The sequence below is a fragment of the Sciurus vulgaris genome (assembly GCF_902686455.1).
Source record: "Sciurus vulgaris genome assembly, chromosome: 15".
In the NCBI taxonomy this organism is placed as follows: domain Eukaryota; kingdom Metazoa; phylum Chordata; class Mammalia; order Rodentia; family Sciuridae; genus Sciurus; species Sciurus vulgaris.
Genome location: NC_136476.1, coordinates 70122204 through 70146430, shown reverse-complemented (window position 1 = coordinate 70146430; position 24227 = coordinate 70122204). Strand labels below are relative to the sequence as shown.

Sequence of the window (24227 nt, the reverse complement as noted above, 5' to 3'; positions counted from 1 at the left end):
GCTTGCATGAGAAGGCTTCTGCCCAGAGGCGCCTGAGGAAAAGGTTAGAGGCTGCTTCCCTGCTGAGCCAGACCCTGGCCTTGACCCTGACTCCTGGAACCCAGGAAGAGGAGGTGTCTAAGAAAAGCAGAGAACCAGATGGCTGGAAGAGGCCTGGCAATACTGGTCCCAACCCTGCTTGCTCTGAAGGGGACACTAAGCCCCCAGGAGCCGATGCATTTGCCAGAGATCATCCAGTGAACACAGACTAAATGGTGCCACCGTGTCCTGGGCTTTCTCCATAACACACATTCCTTTTCCAGAGAATAGCAGGGCTATTGTCAGTGAGCCCAAGGGTTCGAAAAGGAGCATATCACCGGAAGCCCAAAAGACAGAGAGCCACGAGATGAAACCCAGGTACCCTGAGACATCTAGCTGCTACAGTGGAGAAGGACGCAGCTGGGCAGCCAGAGTCCTGGCTTCTGGTCCCAGCTTTGCAGCTGAGTCGCATGTAGCCTTACACAAGCCCTCCCTGTTCTGCCTCGCTCCCTTCCATATCCATCCAAAAGGGAAACAGATTCCACCATCTCTAGGACCTTGGAGACCAAATGGGAAGTGGTTCTCAGGGTCCCCAGGGACCCAGCCGCGCATGGGTATGCCTCCCCAAGTGCACCTTCTAGAAGAGTCAGGCAGACCACTGGCTGAGATCCAGTTCCCCAGATCCAGCCTAGTGACACCATCTCAAGCGGGTCCAGGGAGATGAGCGCTAAGCCTGTACGGTCTTTGCAAAGGACCGTGAGCTTTGTGTTCACACCAGCCAGGGCTGCCCTTTCCACTTCCATGATCCCGCTTATGGTGTGGACACCACCCAGCCCAGCACCACCTCTGAGTTGGCCCTCCTTAGGATCTCAGCCAAGCTGAAGTCAAAATTCTCCCTGCCTCCCTTCCCATCAAACCCAGCCCCTAACCCCTTGGCTCTATGGATACAATCCTGACCTGCAGAGACTAGGGTCCCTCCTAAAGGGGCCCCCCTAAAGGCCCTCTAGCTGGCAGGGCCCACTCTCTCATCAGGCAAAGAGTCAGAATGTGCTAACCCACCCTAGTTAGCCAGGGCAATTCAATATCCCCTCCAAACATGCCCCAGGACCAGGCCAGGCTCTTGGGTGACTAAGGGATGAATAAGGCCACATCTTGCATAAATAGGACACAAAGCGGCCACCAGGGGTGCTACCACCAGTGGACCGACTTATTCACTCAAGTTGTGAAAGTTGGGTAGGATTAGGACCTGGAGGGAAGGAAAGAAAGGTGCTTTCCAGATAGAACTGCACCCACAAAGGCTGGGAAGACGAGCAGGAAGGCTGGGAAGCGCGGTGGCTTTATTGCGACTGAGTACTGAACAATGGAAGCCACAGTAGAGACCTCTGCTCGAGGCCCTCGTGGGCCAGAGCTTCCATGTCCTCCATCCTCACCACCACCTGCTTCTCAGAGGCCTGGCTGGACCCAAGCGAGCCCTGCTGTGGAGCTTGTCTCCCTGGAAGACCCGCCCTGGGCTAAGCCATGCCACGTGCTAGGGCTGGGAAGAGGGGAGGTGTCCTTTGGCTGGGCACAGAGGACTCAAGGGGCCCTGGTGGAAACTTTGACTCTGGCTGCAGTGCGCTGGCGGGGATCCCGCAGGCACCAGGGGGCAAGCCTCTGCAGCTCCTTCCTTCCAGAGATGCACCCACTCCAGCCATCCTGAGAGGAGCCAGGAGCCCCCTGGCCACAGGCCCGAGGGTACCAGGGTATGAAAAGTTTGCAAGAGCGGCCTCAGGGCCTGGCCATCCTGCCCTGAGCCAGGCATCTCAAGCCAGGGGTGCCAGCAGCTTCCCACATGTCCTGTCAGAGGTCCTCCACCCTGATCTTGGCTCAGCCACAGACCTGCTGTCTAAACTTGAGCAAGGCTCTCTCCTCTCAGGGTCTGGATTCTCCTTCCAGCCCTGGGCAGTAAGGTTCAAGAGTTTTTCCTGGACACCTGGGGACAAGGGTAGATACGTGAACCCTCCAAGTTGAGGAAAGAATTGGCGTTTGCTGCTTGGTAATAGCTAGCTCTGTGGGGTGCCTGGGTCTCTAACCACTACCCTCTTACTTCTGGGTCTCAGTTGGAGCCAAGAGAGCAGGTGCAAGCCCTTCCCCAGGGGGCTTGGAGCTCACCAGGCAGAGCAAGCCTGCTTGTGTTTTCAGAGGTCATTTCTGCAAAAAGCCAAGTCTCAGGATCAGAGACAACCCTTGAGACCAGCCCTTGAGACCCTCTCTTTCCTGGCCAGAGGAATAAGGCAAGCGCTGCCACCGCCAGTGCCTGGTGTGCGGCCAACATCCCTGACACAATAGCCAACACTGCTGGCCGAGCGCTCTCGCCCCATGCAGTGTCCTGACTTCTCGGTCACCAAACATTCCTCTTCTCTCCCAGAAAGAAAAGCTGGCCGACTAGCCCAGAAGTGGGGAGCGGCAAACAGTGGAAGCATGCCGTATGCCCCCATCCCTGCAGGACCCCTGTCCATCACACACACACACACACACACACACACACACACACACACACACACACACACACACACGGCTATCTCAGAACACAACACAACCGGTCGCAACATGCTTATCAATGGCTGCCCTGGGGAAGAAACAATGGAAACAGGGGCATGGGGTGACTTGGACAGGAGCCCCCGCCCACCACACACACCCCTGTCACCAAGGCACCTACCCAGCACACTCCGGCAGGGACCCAGGCGACTCTGGGCTGCCGCTCCTGCCAGCCCGCCCGCCCGGGTCTCTGCCCGGCTCCTCCCGCGGGCGGGCGGCTGTGGTGGTGGCAGCTCTGGGCGGGCGGGCGGACGGCCGTGTCAAGCGGCTGCCTTCCCCAGACAGAGCTCCTTTGTGTCAGCAGAGCTATTTATGGACTTACCCAAGTTCCCCAGGGGAGCAGTACCTGCTGGGAAAAGCAGAACCAAATGACCAGGTTCCACCTCCCACATCTAGGTAGCGTTTTCAAAACCCTTGCATCACCCGTCCCTCCTCCTCCTCCTCCTCCTCCTCCTCCTCCTCCTCCTCCTCCTCCTCCTCCTCCTCCCCCCCTTCCCCTCCCCCTCCCCTCCCCTCCTCCTCCAGCAAGCGCCCTTCCCAAACACACCCTGTCCAGCCAGCCGCTGCCACTCTGGAGGGAGGCTGGATTTCTTTCTTGCATCAAATAGAAAACTCTATGATTTCCCAAACCACTTTCACTCAAGAAGTCCAGGATGGCTCACGCAAGAGTCAGCCAACCCTTTAGCCTGCGAGGAGCTGAGCGGGGCTCCTTACCTACACGCTCACGCTCACCATTGCTGGCCCTGGGACCCCTGCCACCAGCCCCCAGGGCCCAAGCTGGCCCCCAAAGTGCTGATTTGGAGAGAGACATACGTCCCTCCCAGCAGCAGCCCCTGACCCTGGGATACCAAGTGGGTTCCACCCCACACACATCCTGAGGGCTCCCCCATCTGGGGCAGGGCAAAGCCTCCAGCTGCTGCTCCCTGGCAGGTCCGAGCCAATCACAGAGGCTTCGCTGTCACACTCCCACCCCCTCGCTGATCGTCCCAGTGGATGGTTGCAACTGAACCCCGGTCTCCCTGCCAGCACAGCTGACACTGAGAATGCAGTTGCCCTGGTGGGTCAGGAAGTGGTGGCTCTGATCCCCACCAGGCAGCGCCCTCCGCACAGCTGGACGCACATGTTTTATAGGGCACTTTTTTTGTGCCAAACTCTGGAGAATTCAAGATAAGATCTAGAGCCTTCCTGGCATAATGACCAAGAGGACCCCAAGCACTACCACCACAAATGAAGGAGACATTCCTAACAGAGGAAGGTGGGGACTATGGAAAGGGCCCTGGACTGGGTGGCCAGGGTCCCTGCTCTAGTTCCAGCTCCAGGACTGACTGACTGGGTCCCACTGAGTAAGTGGATGCCCCTCTGTGAGCCTTGTTTTCCGCATATGTAAAGTAGGACCGATGCCCCGGGGCCTGCCCAGCTGTGGGCTTAACAGACGGCTCTGTGAGCTGGCTCTCGGCTTCGCTTTCTAGAGCATGGATTCTGCAACAAGAACTGCGAAAGAGCTGGATCATGACTGGCACCTTCTGCAGTGGAGATGATGACCACCCTCTTTACAGATGAAGACTCCAAGGTTCAGACAGGCAGATAGTTCCCCATAGTCACTCAGCAAGGTGGCTGTGAAGCCAGGATTGAAGGCCATCGGGTCCATCACCGGGGTGTCCACTCTTCACCATGATGCTGCCCTGCTACGGCGAGAAGTGACTTTACTAATACCAAGCCCTTCTCTGGTGCTGTGACTGCTGCAATGTGTCATCTGGCATTGATAAGCGCCCCCTGGGCTATGCCTACACCATCCCATGGCCACTCCACTTAAGTGGAAGGCACCTGGGACTCAGCACGTTAACAGTGGGCACAAACAGCCCCATCCTCCTGTGCTCCCAGCCCCCTGCCTCAGCCACAGTAGGCTGAAGAGCTGTCCCTCAGTGCCTCTGAACGTGTCTCTGCCTGTCCCCCTGCTTCTTTGTTCCTGAGCACACACAGGCATGTGGCTATAAGAGAACATCCTCTACCAGGGCCCACAACAGAACAGCCCTTACCTGAGTGAGTCACTTACAGACTCCAACCAATGTTCATCTTGTTCCTGGGGACAGAGCCAAGCAGTCCTTGCAGGGGCCCAGGAAGGCTGCCCTCCTACAGGTTCCCGAGAAGCAGGACCCACCCTTGGCCCAGGAAACCATGGAGGTGAGTCTTAGGAGACACCAACTCTAATGGGGCTGAGCAATGCCTGGGGCCATGGTTCCCGGAATGAAATTTCTGGTGCCTTAGATGAGAATCTTGGGGAGGAAGACGGGTAGGGGCAAGGAGCCACTGACAGCAGGCTGCCTATGCTGGAGGGCCTTGGAGACCTGCTCCTGTCACCCACAGAGCCAGTGAAACGGAAATGCAGAGAGGGTACGTGCTTCTCCCAGGGAAACAGAGCCACTTGGTGGCAAGGCAGGGAGCCCTGACTGCCCACGCCCTGTCCAGTGCCCCTTCTACCACATCCCAGTGCTTCTCAGCTCTACATAAATGAGGGTGCTGCTCAGTGCAGGATAAATGGGGACCTAGCAAGTGGAAATATCCTGCCGGCCCACAGGCCACAGGGATCAGCACCTGGGCATGCAGGGCCTGAGCCCCATTTGTTGCCCCACATAATTAACACTTAGCACTCTGTTGCCCTCTTTTAAGCCTTCTGATTACTGACTCATGAAATCCGCCGAACCCTACCAGTATTTCTAATACCCCCATTTCACAGACAGGTAAACCAAGATTATAAAACCTGCCCAAGGTCACACACTGGCAGGTACAGAGCTGGGGATCAAAGTCCAGCCCACTTTCCACAGTGTCCTGTACCACTGCCCTGAGAGGCTCAGCCTACCAGGGGTGCTGAGAAGTCAGTTGGCTGTGTAGCCAACCACAGGTCAACTCCCTGCTGCTTGGGCCAACTGGGAGCAGCCCCAGAGGGACCCAGGTCCCATGTTTGGAGGGCAGCAACCCCAGGCAGGGCTCCAGGCTTCAGAGAGGCCCCCAGGGAGAGGTAGCAGCTGTCCAGGAGGCTGTCCAGGTGCCAGGGACAGGCTGCTCCCCCACAGCCCCCACTGCTGCAAGGTTTCCTGGTTTGTGTTTCTGCTTCCACTGTGTCAAGCCCAACATGCCCAGGTTGGTGTCCCTAAGAGCCCCGCACAGACTCCCCTTCCCCAGGCAGGCTCCACCTGGGGAGTGACATCTTCGCAATGTCCCAGCCCGAGCTCTGAGCATGCTGGTCCACCTGGGCAGCACAGAGCTTTCACTCACGGGCTTGCAGCCCTGGTTTTGGGGGTCTACAGACTCCACGCAGAAAGGCCCTCCCCACCCCAAAGTCAGTCAAGAAACTGACTTGTTGTTTGGATAACTGCTGCGTCCCTACTACGCGCTGGAGCTTGTGCTGGGAGCAAAGGCTGCAGAGCTGACAGGGAGGCGGCCTGCTTCTGGGATGGAACTTCAAGGTAGGTGTGGCACATGCGGGCACTGAGGCAGCAAGCAGGACCTGTCCTGCCATGCTTTGGTCTCTAGGGTCCTAACACCAGGGTGGGGCACACATTCTTCTGCTTGCTACAGCATGGACCTTGCTCTTCCTGATGGTAGGTGCTGTGTATTGGGCACACATGCCACAAGTGTTGGGGTGGTGTAAGAAAGAGCAAGTATCCTCAAGTTCAAGTTCAAGTTCACAAGGAGCTCTGGCTTGTAGCCTGCAGAATCCAGGTTAAGTCCCTTCCCCTTCCTCGAATCTGTGCTCCATTTATAAAATGAGGGTGCTCGGGATGGAGCTCAGTAGTAGGGCACTTGCCCAGCATGCATGAGGCCCTGGGTTTGATTTCCAGCACTACAAAAGGAAAAATAAAAGAGGTCCCATCTCTAAAATGAGGCCAGGGCCCAAGGCCTCATTCCCCCTCTATGCTCTCGCACTAAAGGAATCAGCTCAATGCTACCATTTCCAGTGACATTTGGAAAGAGAACAGTCTCGGGGCGGGGGGTGGGGGGGGTCCAAAAACTTTGAATGTGAATTAATAATGGACAAGTCACTTCAATGTAAATGAGTCTCAGTTTCCCCATCTGTAAAACAGGGTTACTACCATCTGCCTGACTGGGCCCTGTTGGGGGACCAAAAGAGGCGAAGCATGTGGAATGCCTGGCACACAGTAAGTGCTCAATAAACAGAAAACATCGAGGCTGCTGTTGTTGCCTATCATCTGCAAATGGACAGAATTTATCTCGAGACAGTTGATGTAAACCATGATGTTCAATGGGATAATCTGCTGAGGGTGACAGGAGGGCCTGCCATGTACTAAAAGCTGATAATTGCTACCAATGACAACAGGCTGTGGTCATCATGCCCAGCTCATGGATCAGGAAACAGGCAGAGTCACATTGCAGAGCACCGGCACACCAGGCAGGAGGGCTCCAAGCCTGAGCGCTGAACTGCAAGTTCTGCCCCACCCCACGTTTCCTAGATGTCTCTCCCCTTGCCGTTGGCTATTCCTCAGCCACCTCAGGCTCCTGGGGTCTGCAGCTCCCAGCCACAGCAAGGAGAGGGCCTCGTGTGGCGATCATGAGGCCCCATGGAGCTGGCCCTGAGGACTGTCACTTGCTGGCTTCTGCCTCTGGCCTGGAGAACTTCGCCATCACCTCAGCAGGACCAGCCTGACCTTGGGTGACTGCAGCAGCACAGGATGGCCAGGAGCCATGACCATCTCCCTTCCTGGCTCCAGTCCAGTTGGCCACATGCTGGCCTGAGATTCCAGACTTTGGGGAGCAATCCTCGACCCACCGTGCTTCTGCCAGCTCCAGGGCCAGGTTGTGTCCCAACAACCTGAGTTCCTGGGAAGTGCTCAGTCACTGACTCAGCTCTGGGGAGGCCATCCATGCGACCTTGGCTGCTAGAATCAGTCCACCCACTGCTTGGACCATTGGGCTGGAGCCAGGTTCTCAAAATAGAAGGTCAATGGGAGAAAAACTGAACTGAAATACGAACTTTGCTGCTGCCTTCTGTGAATTCTGGAGCAAGGCCAACCCTTTCTCTGAACCTCAGTTTCCCTATCTCTAAAATGTGCACATGGGTTAGACTTGATCAGTCCATTCCAAGTGTGGTCTACAAAATGGTGCTGGTTCATGAGTTGCTTATCACTGGTCTGCAATGTGGTAAGTAGCCAAACGGAAAGTGTCTAGAAACTTCCATGGCAACTTAACATTGCCACATCTAAGCGTGAGATTAGTGACAGGTCCCATGGAGTAGGGTACACGCTGGTGCCCATGTTATCAAACCCACCTAACAAACCACAACCCCTCCCTACCAGTGGTGGAAGAAGCCCTGACTGAAGTGTGGTTGAAGACTGTCCCCATTCTATAAGAAATCACTAACTCAGACCCTGTCATGCTTCTCACCCTGCTGTGGAACTCACAAACAGTCACCATAACTGTCCCTCCTCCACTCCTTCCAGCTCAGAGTGGCATTGCCACTCACCTACTTGAGCTGGACTCTTGAGTGACTTCCCTCTCCCAAACACCCTTCATCCATTAACCACCAGATCTCGCAGATCTCACCTCCCACATGTCACGTGATTCTTTCTTTCATCTCTCAATCCCGCATGCCTGCAGGCTAGTCCAGACCATCATCCTCTCTCCCTGGTAGACACAGCTTCAACTTCCTCCTCCATGTGCCACTGTGAGTGGTCTACACCACAGCTCCAGCCAGCAGCTCCCACTGCCCTCAAGACAAAGTTCAGACTCCTTGCCACGACTTCTAAGGCCCTGCACCATCTACCCCGATCCTCTTCCAGCCTCATCTCGTGCTTCAGCCACCTTCCCTGTTCCATTCCTCCACCCACTCTGGCCTGCTTCGGGGTCCTCACCTGGGACAATCCTCATAGATCCGAAACCCTCAGAAACTCTCCTAATATCCTGACCACATCCTCCGGATGGGTGTTCTCATTAGACCCTTTTCCTATCTGTCATTGATTTGTTCCACATTGTTCATAGTGATGTCTGTCTCTCCTCCAACTGTCCTTCCACCACACTAGACTGTTAGCTTTGGGGAGATGAGGACCATGTTGGCTGATGAGCCGAAAGGGAGAGGACATCTGAGATTGTGCCTGACCACTCTCTGTTCACCCCTCTTTGCCATCTAAGGGACTGCACTTCCCTCCCACATTCTCACATCAGATGGTTTATATGGAATTGACCCATCTCACACTCCAGAGATGGACATGTGACCCAGGCAGGCCTCAGCCAATTAGTTATCCCATCCTGCTGTCTGCAGTGACTGGGACTGGTACATACATGATCCAACATGGGACTCAGGCCCAGGGTCCATCATTGAAATGGTGGACGGAATCAAACTGTAAGGTTGTGACCCTGGTATTTCTGTCAGCTCCGCTGCCACCACTGAGGAGTGGGCAACACATAAGTAGGAAGAACCAAGGCATAGAAAAGCTGAGGCCCGTTCTTGGTGATGTTGGTCAAGGTCCTGAATCCAACAATGCATGGAGTCAACCATCCATAATCCAGTGAGCTCCATTTATTGGACAAAGCTAATCTGAGTTGGGTTTTTGTCACTTGCAACTGGTAAATTCCTGACTAATATCTCACTAGTGCTAAGTACAGTAGACACTCTAGATGTATTTGCTCATTCATGAAGTCACCCAGCCACCAACATTCAGCAGAGAGAAGATGACTAAGTTTGCTCAATAGGAAGAGTCATCTGGGTGCTGTTTAGAGAGGTGACTAATGGACAGGAGGAGGCACAGGGAGATCCACCCGGAGACCATGTAGGAGTTCCAGTGACAGAGATGAGGCCTAGAGAGAGTGGCTGAGACAGAAGGAATGGAAGAGGGGGGAGATTCCCAACTCTAAATGCCCTGGAGAATCTTTGAGAGCCCCTGCCTCTCTCTGGGCTTCAGTATCCCAATATGACTCAATCTGTCATTTCAGAACCTAAAGGTTTTGGGCAGATTACATATTATACCAAAAGGAAAGCACACTCCATAAATGTTAGGTGCCATTATCATTACCGTTGTCAGTATTAGGAATTTCAAAAGAGGAAATTGAACACATAGTCCATAAATACTTCCAAAAAGCAATAGAAAACTTCCTTGAGCTAAAGGAAGATTTGAGTCTTCAGACTGAGGGGGCTTACCATGGTAGTACCCAAAGAGAACAAGTAACTAGAAATAATCTGGTGAAATTTCCAAGTATCAATGATTAAAAAAAAGAAATCTTTCCTGTTTCCATAAAGAAATTTAAGAGCGTCAAATAAAGTGTGATTCTTACAATACTAAAACTCAGAGACCACAGAGCATGGCTCTCAGGTTTTCGGGGAGAAGGACTATTAGCCTAGAATTCTTACCTAAGCAAACTACCGTTCGCGCACGAGGGCAAATGTCTCCAGGTTTGTGAGGACTTAGATAGTACACCACTCCAGCCCCTTTCTGGAAAAAATTACTCAAGGAAACACTCAGACACAAGCAAATCGAAGCCCAAAAGCCAAGTGAGACATGATGAGGTATGAGAGAGAGACAGCAAGCAGAGAAGCCAGACCTTTTATAGACTTAACTACCGATAACAGAGTTGAGAGTTAAAAGCAATTTTAAATAAATGATTCTTAAAACACAATGCAACTAATGTTTTAAAATAGTAACAATCAGAAACTAAAATTCCAGATGATTTCAACACTACCTAGGAGGTCTGGAAGAAAGGAAAGAGAAGTACTGGCCAGCCGACGTGCTCATTATGGGTTGTAGGAGTTGAGGACATTTTGTAGATCTGCTGAAATGCCTGATGTTGAAATATGTGTGGGGAGAAGGTGAAAGGAAAACCGCTAGCTGCCTAGAGTTAAGATGCAGAACTTCAGAGGAGAATTTGCAGAAGAAAATGGAGGCTGGCCCTGGGATGCTTAATACCACTGAAACCCCCAGTGCCAGTGGAGACAGATCACTGCAGTGGACAGGAGGGTTCAAAATCCACCCACCTCTGTGTGAAAAGCTGGTCTATGATAAATGAAAAAAAAAAAAGGAAGAACAGCTCAAACAATAGGGTTGGAAAAACTGTTCAACTGTCTAGAGGGAATAAACAATGAGAGTTAATCCATCTGACACCAGGCACTAAATTAACTGTAAATGAATTACAAACACAAAGGTAAAAGTTCAAATGACAAAAGGGTAAAAGTACTAGAATAAAATATTCCTCACTATCTCAGGGTAGTAAAGGCCTTAGTAGCCACCCCTACCACCCCCAAAATTGATAAAAAATATATTTATATATTGTATATTTATTATTGATAACAAATATATTTATTATCAAAAAAAGATGAACATTTGAATGATAAGTGATAGAATCAATAAGGTCAAAAGGCAAACAACAAACTGAAAAAGTCTTTACATCCTATACAAAAAGCAAATATTCTAACCATATAAAATCTCTTACAAATAAAAAAATCAGGCCAATGGTATGAACTGACAAGCCAAAGAAGAAATACAGATAATTAATAAACATAAAAAGAAGCCCAACCCCATTAGTAATCAAACAAATGCAAATTAAGATGGAAGGTAATTTTTCACTTCTCATACCAACAGCTTGGAAAGAATAGCATCCAGGGTTGGGTAGGGTGCAGGGAAACAGGCGTGTAGGGATGCAAAGTGTACATGCATCTCACCACTGTGTTCCTCTGTTTTCTTATCTATGAAATGGGAATAATAACAATAGTGCTGGGCAGATTACATGTGTGGTCAGAAGGAAAGCAATGTTAAAGTACTTTGGTAGTGTGGGTCACTCTCTATCCTACAGACAAGCACAAGAGGGACTAGGACAGTCCTTGGAGGCTCATTCCAGCATTGCTCAAAATATCAAAGTATTAGAAACAACCTAACTGTGCATCCATTAAAGAATTATGATAAAGATGGAGAACTTTTTAAGTACCAATGTAAAAGATTTCTACGACATAGTAAGTTTTTATATTTAAGTTACAAAATGTGAGTAATACAATATTATTTAGTAAAATAATGTGTGTATGGAAAAAGATTTGGAGAAACTATATCAATCATTAGTGGCTATTGATGCAGAAAGGGCTGGAAGAATTGGGGGGGCAGTCTTGATTTTATTCAGTTCAGTTAAATTTAGACTTATGTGTGTGGGCAGTGCTAGGGATCAAATCCAGGTCTTCGCCCATGCTAGGAGTTATGGTTTGGATGAGATGTCCCCCGAAAGCGCATGTGTGAGACCACCCAGGAAAGTTCCCCTGTGGAATGACTGGATTGTGAGAGTTGTAACCTAATCAGCAGATGAATCCACTGATATGGATTAACTGGGTGATAACTGTAGGTAGGTGGGAGTAGATGGAGGAGGTGAGTCACTGGGCTGGGGCATGCCTTTGAGGTTTATATTTTGATCCTGGAGAGCAGAGCATTCCCTCCCTCCCTCTCTCTTTCTCTTCCTCTCTCTGCTTCTTGGCTGTCATGTCCCGATCTGCTTTACTTCACTATTCCCTTCTGCCATGATGTTCTGTCTCATCTTGGGTCCAGAGTAATGGAGTTGGCTAGCCATGGACTGAACTTCTGAAACCATGACCAAAATAAGCTTTTCCTCCTCTAAATCGTTCTTGTCAAGTCTTTTGGTCACAGCAATGACAAAGCTGACCAAAACAACAGGTAAGCATTCTATCACTGAGTTATAGTCCCAGCCCAAGTTCATTTTCTTTTCTTTTCTTTCTTTGTCTTTTGATACAGGGTCTTGCTATGTTGCAGGACTGGCTTTGAACTTACAATCCTCCTACTTCAGCCTCCTGAGTAGCTGGGAGGACAAGCGTGTACCACCCATACCTGACGTCCAGCCCAAGTTTATAAGTTTTTGCACAAGTTTATACAAGTATGTTATCAGTTAAAGCACATATATAATGTCAAATAAATAAATATTCCCATTCACAATATAAATAAAAATTTATATTCCCTCAACTAGATAACAAAAAAATGTGCAAGTCATATCTGATTTTTTTTTCTCAAAACTTTGCCTGAGAAATATTTTTAAAGATTTGCATAAATGAAGACATATGACCTATTCCCAAATGAGAATATGCTATTGTAATGATTTGAATATTCCCATTTTTATATATTTTAAAGTATAATTACAATAGAAATTTCAAAGTGATTTAAAACCACAATGAGATACTACTTCAAACTCACAAAACAAAAATATATCAAAGAGATCTTTTAGGAGGAGCAAGAAGGAGAGGCAGGACCTAAATTATAAAGTCATGATAAAAAAAAAATACTGAATTTCATTTAAAAGAATAAATATATGAGAATGCAGAGAGAAGGGCAACAATTTTTTAAAAAAAGAGGACTTGTCCAAAAATGTATAAGCATTGGAGCAAATAACTAAGAAAAATGGAAAATATTCTGCCTTGTACTATACACCAAAGTAAATTCCACACAGATAAAAATGTTAAAAGTTTAAGGACAAAACTATAAAGTTCAAAGGGATGAATACCACAACACAAATGACAAAAAAATTAAATTTAGAGATATGATATTAGTCATCAGAAAAATGCAATTTAAAACCACAATGAGACACTACTTCACACTCACTAGGATGGCTATCATTTTTTTAAAAAATTGGAAAAATAATAACTGTTGGCAATAATGTGAAAAAATTAGAATCCTCATACATTGATGGTAGAAAGTAAGATTGCATGGTCACTTTGGAACAGTCTGACAGTTCCTGAAAAAGTTAAACCCTTGGCCCACTTGACCCAGAAATTCCACTCCTAAATATGTACCTAAGAAACAACATCGTACGTCCACACAGAAACTCACACATGAATATACGGTAGCAGTATTCATAACAGTCAAAAGGTGGAAACAACCCAAATGCCCATACTGATCAATGGTTAGATAATACATGGTCTAACGTGCAATGGAATGATACTCAGCCACGAAAAGGAATTAGGGATTGATACACGCTACAGCATGGATGAATGGGAGATCGTTATGTAAATAAAATAAATAAAAGAAGCTATTCACAAAAGGTCAAATATGTGATTCCATTTATATGAAATGTCCAATATAGGCAAATCTATAGAGAAAGAATGTAGATTAGTGGTTGCTTTGGACTGGAGGAGATAGGGGAATTAATGGGTGAAACTAAAGGCTATGATTTCTTTTTGAGTTAAGAAAAATGTTCTAAAATTGATTGTAGTGATGGTTGTACAAGTCTGAATATGCTAAGCATCATAAACTCATATACTTTAAGTGGGTGAACTGTATGGTATTTGAACATCTCTATTGTTACTGAAACAATTTATAGATGTGACTATCTATAAATCAGAATTACCTGTAGCTTAAGAAATAATAAAAATAGCCAGGTATGGTAGTGCACACCTGTAATCCCAGCAACTCTGGGAGGCTGAGGCAGGAGGATCACAAGGCCAAGGCCAGCCCAGGCAACTGAGTGAGACCCACCCTGTATCAAAATAAAAAATAAAGAGGAGTGGGGGTATAGCTCAGTGGTGGAGTACTCCTGAATTAAATCCCCAGCACCACAAAAAAAGAATAAAGAATAAAAGTAAAAGGGTAGCATACAAATATCCTTATTATATAAAGAGCTCTTTGTGAATAAATAATTAAATGATAAATAGCCTAACTGAAACATGGGCAAAAGATAGGCTACTCCCACAAGAAGCAATGTAAATGACTAAAATACTGTAAATAAATGTTCACATCTCTAGTGAACATATTTTAAAACACAGTATGCAGGGTACATCCACCCTGAGTGTGCAGGGAAATGGACATTCTTTTACCCAGACCTCTTGGTTCCCTGGAAAGCAGGACTTTCAGTGCTAACTAAGGAAAGACCCATCAAGGCAGGACAATCTGTTCCATCAAGGTGGGGCTAGAGGTTGGTCCAGGCCTTCTGAAGGGCAACTTGGAGGTAGGACCAAGAATCCATTGCACACACACACCCACCCACTGACCCAGAAATTGCAACAAAGCATTCGTTCTTTCAACAATTATTTATTGAGCATCAAACACGTACTGGGTGCTGAACTGGATACTGGGGACACCAGCATTTATCTACAAGGATTTTCATCTCAGGTGTTCGTAACAAGGAAAACTAGAAACAACCTGAATGATGAACTGCTGGAGATGGCTTAAATAAAGCATGTTTCATCTACATAATGAATTACTCTTCAGGCACTAAAAATGATGTTGTTAAGAATAACATGGATATACTACATGAAGAGAGCAGGTTAGGAAATCGCACCAGTAACCCCAATTTACAAATAAAATATATATGTATGTAAACAAATGCCTGACAGATTAAGTCCCAAAAGTTAACCGTAGTTATCTCTGGGTGCTGGGATTAGAGATGTATCCCATTTCCTTCTCCTGGTTCATCTGTATTAAATGTTTTTATTATCATAAACATCAATTACATGAATCACTTTTGCAACACAACAAAAAAGGTCAACTGCATTAAAAAATATGCTAATAATCCTGCCATGTCCCCAGGGGATGAGGCCCCAAGTTAAGGGGGTGACAGAGTCATGCATGCATTCACTGCTCCATGTCATGACAGCCTCTCCCGTTAGCTCCTGCCACCACCCTCTGATCGTCACAAGGGTCAGAAGTGACAAGTGACCTTGCCTTATTTTGTAGTAATCTCACAGCTGTGAGAGGCGGCGCAGGCATTGGAACCCTGGTCTCTGCCTCTATACCCACAAGCCTCTAGCTGCTTCTGCCTGTTCCTGGGGAAGGACAGAGACAGATCCCAAGCTGGGAGGCCCCCTCTCAGTTCTATGCTGGCCCTTGTCTTCCTCCCTGCAGAGAGCACAGGAGGGGACCAAAAAACAAGTCGGCAAGGGAGGGGACATCAGCAAGGGGAAGGCATGGTGCTGACCGAGGTCAGGGCACAGAGTGGACTAGCCAGGGACTCCGCCTGCAGGGCGACACTCAGGAAGCCCGACTACATCCGGTCCCAGGAGTTCCCAGGCCCTGTGAGCCCAGAGGCAGTGAGAGAAAACCTCTCAAGGCCTAAGGCTGCCCTCTGAAACAGCAGGAGGAAAACAGCCTTCCTCTGGAAACTTCTCCCCAGACTAAGTGACTACAGGCCAGTCCTCCTGCTCTGGACCTCCAGGGTCTCCTGGTGTGGCAGGTGGGGGAGGGGAGGGCTGATGCTCCAGGACCCTCCCAGACCTGGGTTCCGAGAGTCTGTGGGACTTCCTCACAGAGGACCTGACAGGAAGAGGAAGGGGGCGAGGAGGCTCCACCCTGCTCCCAAAGGAGCCCTCTCCTCTTCCCCTCAGGTGCTGGTCCCACTTCTATTTTTAGAACAGACCACAGGGAGCGCCTCACCTCCACCAGCCCCCACCACACTGGGAGCTCCAGGTAAAACACAGCAGCCCATTCATTCTGCTCCAGAAGAATGTGCCAGGAATTTCTAGACAAGCCAGCCGACCAGACAACCTCTCCCCACGCCATTAGCTGGCCTGGTTTCTCACTATTTCCACTACCGCCCAAAGTGGTGACTTATATTTCCTAATGACAACTCTGTGAATTGCTGAGATGAGGAGAGCCATGTAAGACCATCTGTGCCCCCCTCCATGCCCCCAACCCAGCAGAATCTTCAAAAGTCACCAACTGTGTGCCCTGAGCCAAGCCTTGCCTCCCTTTAGGTTTGGTTTCTATAAATCGCCTTGTTGATCAATTGATCTCAGCAGGGGACAGTGGAGGGCTTTTTTTTTTTAGCTCTTAGAAGAGTCTATGTTAATTCTAGTTACTCGACATAAATACTGTCTTCTCTGCTTTGGGGTATGTGCTGGGTTGTGTTCCCAGAGTCTTCTGAGAGTTGATTATAGGTCTCAGAATGCATTTTCCATTGAAAAACGGTGTCATAAATCCTGGTCAGCTTCCTGGGCTACTTTCCCCTTAATCTTCATCCACGGAGGAGAAATGGTAGAAAACTAAATTGCAATAACAGAATTAAACACAAATCGAAAAACCACTCATGTTTAAAAGTCACCTTTTGAGAAAATTTCTCTTTGGTAGCATTGTCTTGAGCGATAGAAGACAGATGTCAAAGGCAATGAGAAAATCCACAGCAACTTCTGGGGAAGGGTCTGCAGGAGAGAGACTTCCCACCACTCTAGAAACCAAGGCACTGCACACTGATGACCATAAATTCCACTTGAAATTAGCCTGATGCTGTAGACCAGTGCTGGCGAGATGGAAGGGTGCGCGTGTGCGTGAAGTTCAAATGTGTCCTGTGCGAGCCAGACCCCCTGAGCAGAAAGGAAGCTGCAGGGGAAGGATGTGAGCTGAGAGCTCCTCGTGCTGGCCTCTGAGGGCAGCCTGGAAGAGGCAGCCCTGGGTGAGATGGAGGCAGGAGTGGGTTTAATTTGGGGTGTCTGTCATGAGGACCTCATCTGGTATAAGATCCACAAGCAAACCTTGCGTTATGAGTGTGTGATGGATATTAACGTGGTACTTGTGCACACATCCACAGCGTACTCACTGATTCATTGCAAAAACAAAAATGTCTGCTCTTTTTCTTCCTTTTCTGAGCGCTGAGGCTTCCTGCCCATTCTCCCCTCTGCAATTCAGTGCGGAACTCTCTCAAGGGATCAGGTATGTGTCTGGAGACAGTGACAACGATGAGGAACTTGAACTAGTTCCAGCTGGCAATCAGGGTCTCCACCTTTTGGAGGGGGTAGTTACTCTATACTGAACCCCGTTGTTATGTCTGAATAGTTTGGAATCTGATGACTCCTGGAAACCATCAAAGTTCAATTCCCTCATTTTTCTTGGTAAGGAAATGGATGATCAGAGGTGTAAAGCAATTTGCCCAAGGTCATACAGTAAGTACCAACAAAATCAGTGTTTGAACCAAGAGCCTCAGAATTCTACTTTGGTTTTTCTCTGAGACAAGGGGCTCAGTGAGAGGGGAGCCCTAAAACGTGGGGAAGAGAACCATAACAGCAACTCTGATGAGGCTTCCTTTCCCTCTGAGGATACTCTAGGCCAGCATGGGAAGATGGTGCTATCCTTGACTTTGATGTGAACCTGAACAGATTGCTTCATAAACCAGTTGAGAATCCACCCCTGCTTTGGTATCTGCAAAGCTGGGGGCAGGACAACACAAAAGCTCTGAGCAAATTCCTCTGACCTGAGTTCTAGTCCTGGCTCTGATGCTAACTTGCCCATGACTCTGGCCAGGTCACCTCCCCTTTTGGATCCTATTTCCTCCTCTAATTTCTAGAATGTAAGAGCCCAATTCAATTCTACAACATCTACTGCTCACCTGCAATGGGCCAGACAACATTGAAAGACAAATAAAACACGGCCTCCACTTGCCCCAGGGGCTTGTAGTCTTACAAGAGATAGCTCTGCCTGATACACCATGCTCAGGATGAAACTCCTCTGATTAAGCACAGGGGGAGGCAGTGGCTTCTGATGCATGCCTGAGAAACGTGTCTCAGAGGAGGTGCTAAGCCTTGAAGGTAGAGGCTGGCAGCCAGGAAGACAGTAAAGACGCAGGCAGCAGCAGGCAGAAGGAAGAGCCTACCCAGGAACAACACTGGGACTCGGGAGCAGGAGAAACAGACCTCTGTGGCCAGGCTCAGCGGCAAAGCAAGAGGGAAGAGCAGCCAGGAGAACCCGGAGACCTGGGCTTTATTCCTAGGACCACGGCCTGCCCCATGGTTTTTAAGCAGGAGTGTGACTGTCCAGTCACCCCAGCCCTTCCCAGTTGGGATGGTCTGTGGTTGCAGGAAAGCAATATTAGAACAGAATAATCAAAAGCCAGTGTTCTGGAGCAGGGCTACCTGGGTTGCCATCTGAGCCACCACCAGCTGTGTGACCTTGGGCAAGTTTCCTGACTCAGTCTTCAGCTATAAACTGGGCCTAATGGGAGTCAATGTGTAACAGAATAAGGAACCTCATAATACCGTAGTGAGGATTGAAAGAGATACTGTGCGTCCAAAGCTGGGCCCCGTGCCTGGCTCACAGTGTGAGTGCTCTCATAAAACGACCTAGCTGTATTACTCTAACCTTAAGCCAAGGAGCTGGGACCAGTTGGGAGGACAGCAGGCAGCCCCCTTCAGAGACAGGCTTGGGAGAAGAAAGCCAAGACAGCAGAGGGTAAGACTGGGTTCTGTTCCTTAAGAGGGAAAAAGAACAGCAAGAAGGCAGAGACCAAGAGCAAGACTGAGAAGACAAGTCTACCCACTGCAGACCAGCAGCCAGGGAGGGAGGAGAGCCAGGGCTTGTCGGCAGACCTGAGCCGGCTCAGGTCAAGGCCTCCAGCAGTACAGATGCTCAGCCAGGCCGCTCTGCCTCTGGCAACGTTCCATGGCTTGCCCAGGCACCAGCGTGGTGCCTGCTGATCCTAAAGGGGAAGGGGCATAACCCAATCATTCCAGTGCCCCCAGAACCCGTCTTAGGAGCTCAGTCTTGCCGGTCACGTCAGACTTGATTCAAATCTTTTGGGAAAAGATCGATCTTCTCAGCCTGTGCCACCCCACAGGTAAATGAATACTGGAAGTTTCTTCTTCAGTAAGCAGAGAATAAGGACTTGTTGTACTTGTCCCCAAGGCATCACCACTACAGTTAGATGGACCATAACTTCTGACACACAGGTAGCCGCCTCTTGTCTCCTCCTGGAGGAGCAAATGACCTCTTTCACTTCTATCCCTAAAAGCAAAACTTTGCCCCCATAAAGAGCAATCGATTGGACTGGAGGACTCATTCAGTCTTAGCTTGAGGGCTGGTTTGGTCTCTTACCAGCTGTGTGACCTAAGAGAAATCACTTAACTTCTCGGAGGCTTGGGCTCGCTCATACGTAAAACAAGGCTACCAAGAGGCCCAGGGGAGATAACACCTGAGGACCCTAGCTGCTGACCCCAAATCTCATGCTGTCACTGTGGGAAAACACTCCCACATTGCAAAACTGCCTACACCTCCACTTTGTAGAACTCTCTTGGTGCCTCGGTGCTGTGTGTGACAAATGAGGGCTTTGGTGGCAGAATTTAGGGACAGAAAAAACAATAAGACATACACAAATTAATGTCACTATTTCCAAAATGTCTATGTTGTCCCAACTCCTAAAGGGCTCAAAGACCCAGGCATGAGAGCTTGCAGGAGAGGTGTTTCAAAAGACCAGGAGCCTGAGACATAAGACACCATGAAATGGGATCAGAGGGTGTGTGGGAAACTAAAAGGGTCACTTTGTATTCAAATGACACAGATGGCCTTTTCAACAATAAACAGTTGTGCTCCCATGCTCCTAGCTCCTGGGCCCAAGACACCACACCAAGACAATTGGCCCATCAGGAAAGAGGCCATTGTGTGCTTCTTAGCGTGATTTATGTGGTGGGGAGGGGCCGGCCACGTTTCCCGTGATTATGACTCTCAGATGCGATTTCGAAAGCTTGTTCATCATCTTGAACAGCTGGGATGGACTGGGATGCTGGGATGCCGTGGCCACCAGGTCATATTTCATCTTCTCGAGCCCATGGAGCCAAATTAATTGTAGCATCGATTCACGAGGCAGAGCAGCAATGGCGCTGTGGCTCACCGCAGTCGCTGGGCAGGCCCGCCCACGGCACACCAGGAGCATGGGTCCCCATCTCCACCCTGGGACCTGGACAGCAGCAACTGCTCCACACATCAGCTCATCAGGACAAGCTGGGAGGTGAGCCCCAGCCTGGGGCTGGGTACTGTGCTCAGAGTCTCCATTTCTCTGGCCAGAGCTCCTGTCCTCTGTACCTGTCTGCTGGACAGAGCTAGGTCACCAGGCCCAGGGGAGACAAGCTTGCTGCCTTCCCAGACAGGCGATTCTCTCATGCCTCACATTCCCCTTAATGTCATTTCGTGAGGGAATCAAATGAAATCAAAGTGCAGCCTGCTGTCTGTGCAGGCCCAGCTGCTCACCCGCTCACATTCGCCCTGCGGGCCAAGCCCTGGTTGGCAGAGATGTTGTGTATCCCAGTCCAGGCAGCGTCTCTCCCTTCTGGGCATGGGCATTAGCCTGGTCACCAGCAGGTCCATCCCATCCCCTGTGAGACAGCCGATTCAATGTCTGATACTCCCTACACTGGGAAGAAGATACATGGAAGGTAAGGGACATATTCTCTTCTAGGCCACCATTTTGGGGTTCAGGTGGTCACAGCAGCTGTGCAAACTCACAAGAGCACAGGAACCCTCTCTAAAGACACTGGCAACACAGAAGTTTCCAAGGCAGGGGCTTCTCTGGCCTGAGCCATCTCTCCAGCCTCTTGGCTCCCTTTTCCTCTGCAAATGACGCTGCTCTTACAGATACCCTTTGCACATGAGTGTTGTCCCTCAGACCTGTGACCTTGGCAGTAGAAAGGGTATAAGGGCTGCCCAACCCTGAGCTCCAGCAGGGGCTCCCGCAGGCAGCCCTTGGGCTAGGCTCCCATCACTGTCCCTCAGTGGTCTCCCTTTCACCTTGTGACAGGACAGTCTATGAGAGCCACTAAGCCACACCCTGCCCCTGACCCTTAGGAGCTCTGCAGAAAGCAAACCAAGCAGTGTCCAGAGCAGGGTTCCAGTTTCCCACTGGACCACTCAGCACAACATGGAGGCCACCCCTGCCAAGGCCTGGGGGCTGTGAACCTTCCCACCTTGGCCAGGCTGAGCACCACTGCCCCCAGCTCCAGGAATGCTCCAGAACAGCCTGGCCAGCAGGCAGCTCTCTGAGGAAGGTTCTAAACCTCACTCACACCACTGAGAAAACAAGATGGGCTGGAAGACAAGGGCAGGTGGTAGGCTGGGGGTGTGGCTCTTCTCATCCCAGAGCCTGGCATGCACACACCACCCCAGTCACCCTCCAAGACAAGCCATCGCCACCCACCCGGAGGACTGAAGGGACCCCTAACTCATCTCATTCCCTCTTGGGCCCAACTATCCACAATCTGACCTTATAGAAATGTACCTGAGACTGACTACCTTCCTCAAAAGTCTTCCATGGCTCCCGCTATATCTAGAATGAAATCAACAAGACACTGAGTCCTGCACAGGCTGGCCCTCACCACGAGGGGCAGCACACTGGGCTCGCTCCACTCCCCAGCACGCCAAGCTCCCATTAAAGGAACCCTCCATGTGTTGCTCCATCTACCTGGTACACGCTCTCCCAAGCCCGTGGCTGGCTAACTCCTTCCAGCCACAGGTCTTTGTTAACTGTGCCTTCCCCTTCCCCGCCCCACACAGAGCAAGCCAGACAGCGCCCTCTAGAGGCATCCTTAGGTTCCTGCACAGGTTCTGCAGCTTGTGAGTACGTGTTGGTGTTGATTTATTTGATGTTCACTCCCTACTAGGACTAGAATCTTGATGAGGGCAGAGACCACATCCACCTAGTTCTCCACAGTACCCCCAGTTCCTAGCACTGAGCCTGGCACAGAGGAGATGCCCCAAATGGCCAATGAGTGAACGCGCAAATGTGTCCAGATGAAAATGAGCGACTCGGTAAGAGACATCTTCCAGCAGCAGTGGGTCAGGCGTTCTCCATCGGGGCGACCTCGGCGCCCTCTCCTGCTGCCCCCAGGCAGGTGCCCAGATGCCATTTAGTCTCCTTCTCCTGGGAGGGAACAAGCTTCTGCGTCTTCTCCATGGGGGCCTTCCTGCCGCCAGTCTGCACATGCGCCCGGGGCCTCTCCCGCCATTGCTCCTGTTGCCAGTCCACACACACCCTCAGGGCTGCTCCCTTCGGATGACCCTAGGCCCACCATCTTGGTCCTCTGTTTTGGGTCCAGTTGAGGTGAGGTTACTGTGTGGTAGGGGATGCCCCAGAAAGGGTTAAGTTGCCAGAAGCAGAGTCCCGCCCTTGGGTTTGCTCAGCCAATCAGAGTCTGTCCTGATGAGGTAAAGCTTCTATCCTGGGTAGCATTGGTGGAGTTGACTGGCCCCATCTCCTGCTGGAGAGAGCCGAAAGGGTGGAGTTTCTGTGGAACCAGATAGAACTGGAATTAGCTTGCTGTCTACTCTCAGGCCAGGCCTGCCTGGCTCCATGACCTGCCTCCGATTCTTTCTAAGGCATTCAGATGGACCCTGGCATCTCAGAGACCTGTCTCTAGCTGACCCCCAGGAGATGACAAGGTAGCACACACCTCACATCCCATCCGGGAGAAGCCTGGCAGCCAGAGCAGACCCAGGAGGCCTCAGTTTCCCCGCCTGGGTCCTGAACTCCAGCAGGTGGCTACCAGGAGGTGGCATGGAGCAGTCATCACACGTGCTCAGAGTGCCAGCACTGGCTTCAATAAACAAGGACACCAGATGAATCTTCCTAATCAGACATAATTTACAATAAGCGACGAGAATGGCAACAGCAGCTAGTTCACAGAGATCTTCTTGTGGGCCGCTTTGCCAAATGCATTACGAGTTTGATCCTCATAAGGACCCCGTTAATCCATCCACTTTACTGATGAAAAACTGAGACTCAGAGAGGCAGAGTGGCCTGACTGAGGTCACGTTATCACTACGTTACTTTGAAGTATCTGTTGCCTTAGCCGTCTCTGCCACTAGACTGCAATCTGCCAAGGACAGAGTGTGACAGAGTCCTCTGTGTAGTCCCAACATGGAGAGCAGGGCCTGCCCTGAGGACAGGGCCAGTCTATGCTGACCTACACCCTCTCCCTTGTCAGTCTGAGGGCTGAGGCAAGCCTACTCTGCTCAGAAGCTTCCAGGAGCTGAGCCCGGCACCATGCATGGGCATGCTACCATGAAACACACCAAGGCCCCCAGGACCACTCTCAGACCCGCAGGCGTGGCCTTTTATGCTGAGATCACCACTTCAATACCCTCAACACCTCTCTCCAATTAGAAGAATTCTGTAAGGACAGGGACCAGGGCTCATTCCTATCTGTGACTCCAAAGGACCTAAACCAGTGTCAAGCACAGAGAACACTTTTTTATGTACATATTTGATTGAATAGCTCAAATAATACAGAGCTGCCTCTCCCCACCAGCCTGGAACACCACTGGCCACAGCAGGGACCAGCTCTGTGCTCATCTAGATGAGAAGCGTCACAGCAGTGGTAGGTGATCATGCAGAGATCTCAGTGTGCGTGGTGCAGGAGGAAGAAAGGTGGACGCCCTCCAGGGACAGGTAATGAGGCAAGAGAGGGGCGGAGTTCCCCAGAGGAAGGAAAAGGAAGCTGGGACAGAAGAGCCACCCCTCTGATGGTTGTCAGCGAAGAGCAAGCAGGAGAAAGGCAACCGAGTCCCCAGACGAGGGATGCTGAACGAGCTAGCTGCTGCCTGCCTCACTGGTCCATCCTGCCACAGCCGGCGCTCTGCACTCTCAGGCCACCAGTGCCTCAGACATGCTGCCCTTCCACCTGCAAGAGATCAGGTCTGGCCTCTGAGGCAGCAGGTTTCACAAGAGCCGGACCAGAAGGCAGAGTGGAGTTACACAGAAATCTTCAGGAAACTAGATGGGCCCTCAGTTTTCATGAGCGTCACCTAGCTGGAAGTGCAGAAGCCACCTGACCAGTACCTAGAGGGGACCAGCTGAGGCCATGGCGGCAGTGGTTGATGAAGGTCACACACAGCATGGGTGTCTCCTATTTTTTGAGTCCCTCCTTCTCCCTTCCCACATCCTTCCCAACAAGC

General features: G+C 50.2%; 1 protein-coding gene across 9 annotated transcripts in view; it reads right to left on the bottom strand.

Annotated features, from left to right (window-relative positions):
* RGS3 (regulator of G protein signaling 3) overlaps positions 1-24227 on the bottom strand; it is a 363854-nt gene that overhangs the window by 274035 nt on the left and 65592 nt on the right. For 2 of the 9 annotated variants that reach the window (XR_013759697.1, XR_013759698.1), the window contains one exon: positions 21826-22558. The exons of 4 other annotated variants lie outside the window; for them this stretch is intronic. Coding sequence is in view for 1 of the 5 variants with exons in the window: in XM_079113627.1 (XP_078969753.1) it covers positions 22451-22558 (108 nt within the window). In the remaining 4 variants the exon portion in view is untranslated. Of the gene's footprint in view, positions 1-2716; positions 2879-2917; positions 2936-21818; positions 22559-24227 lie in introns of those variants that run through there. 3 more of the 9 variants (XM_079113629.1, XM_079113630.1, XM_079113627.1) reach the window with 3 other exon arrangements.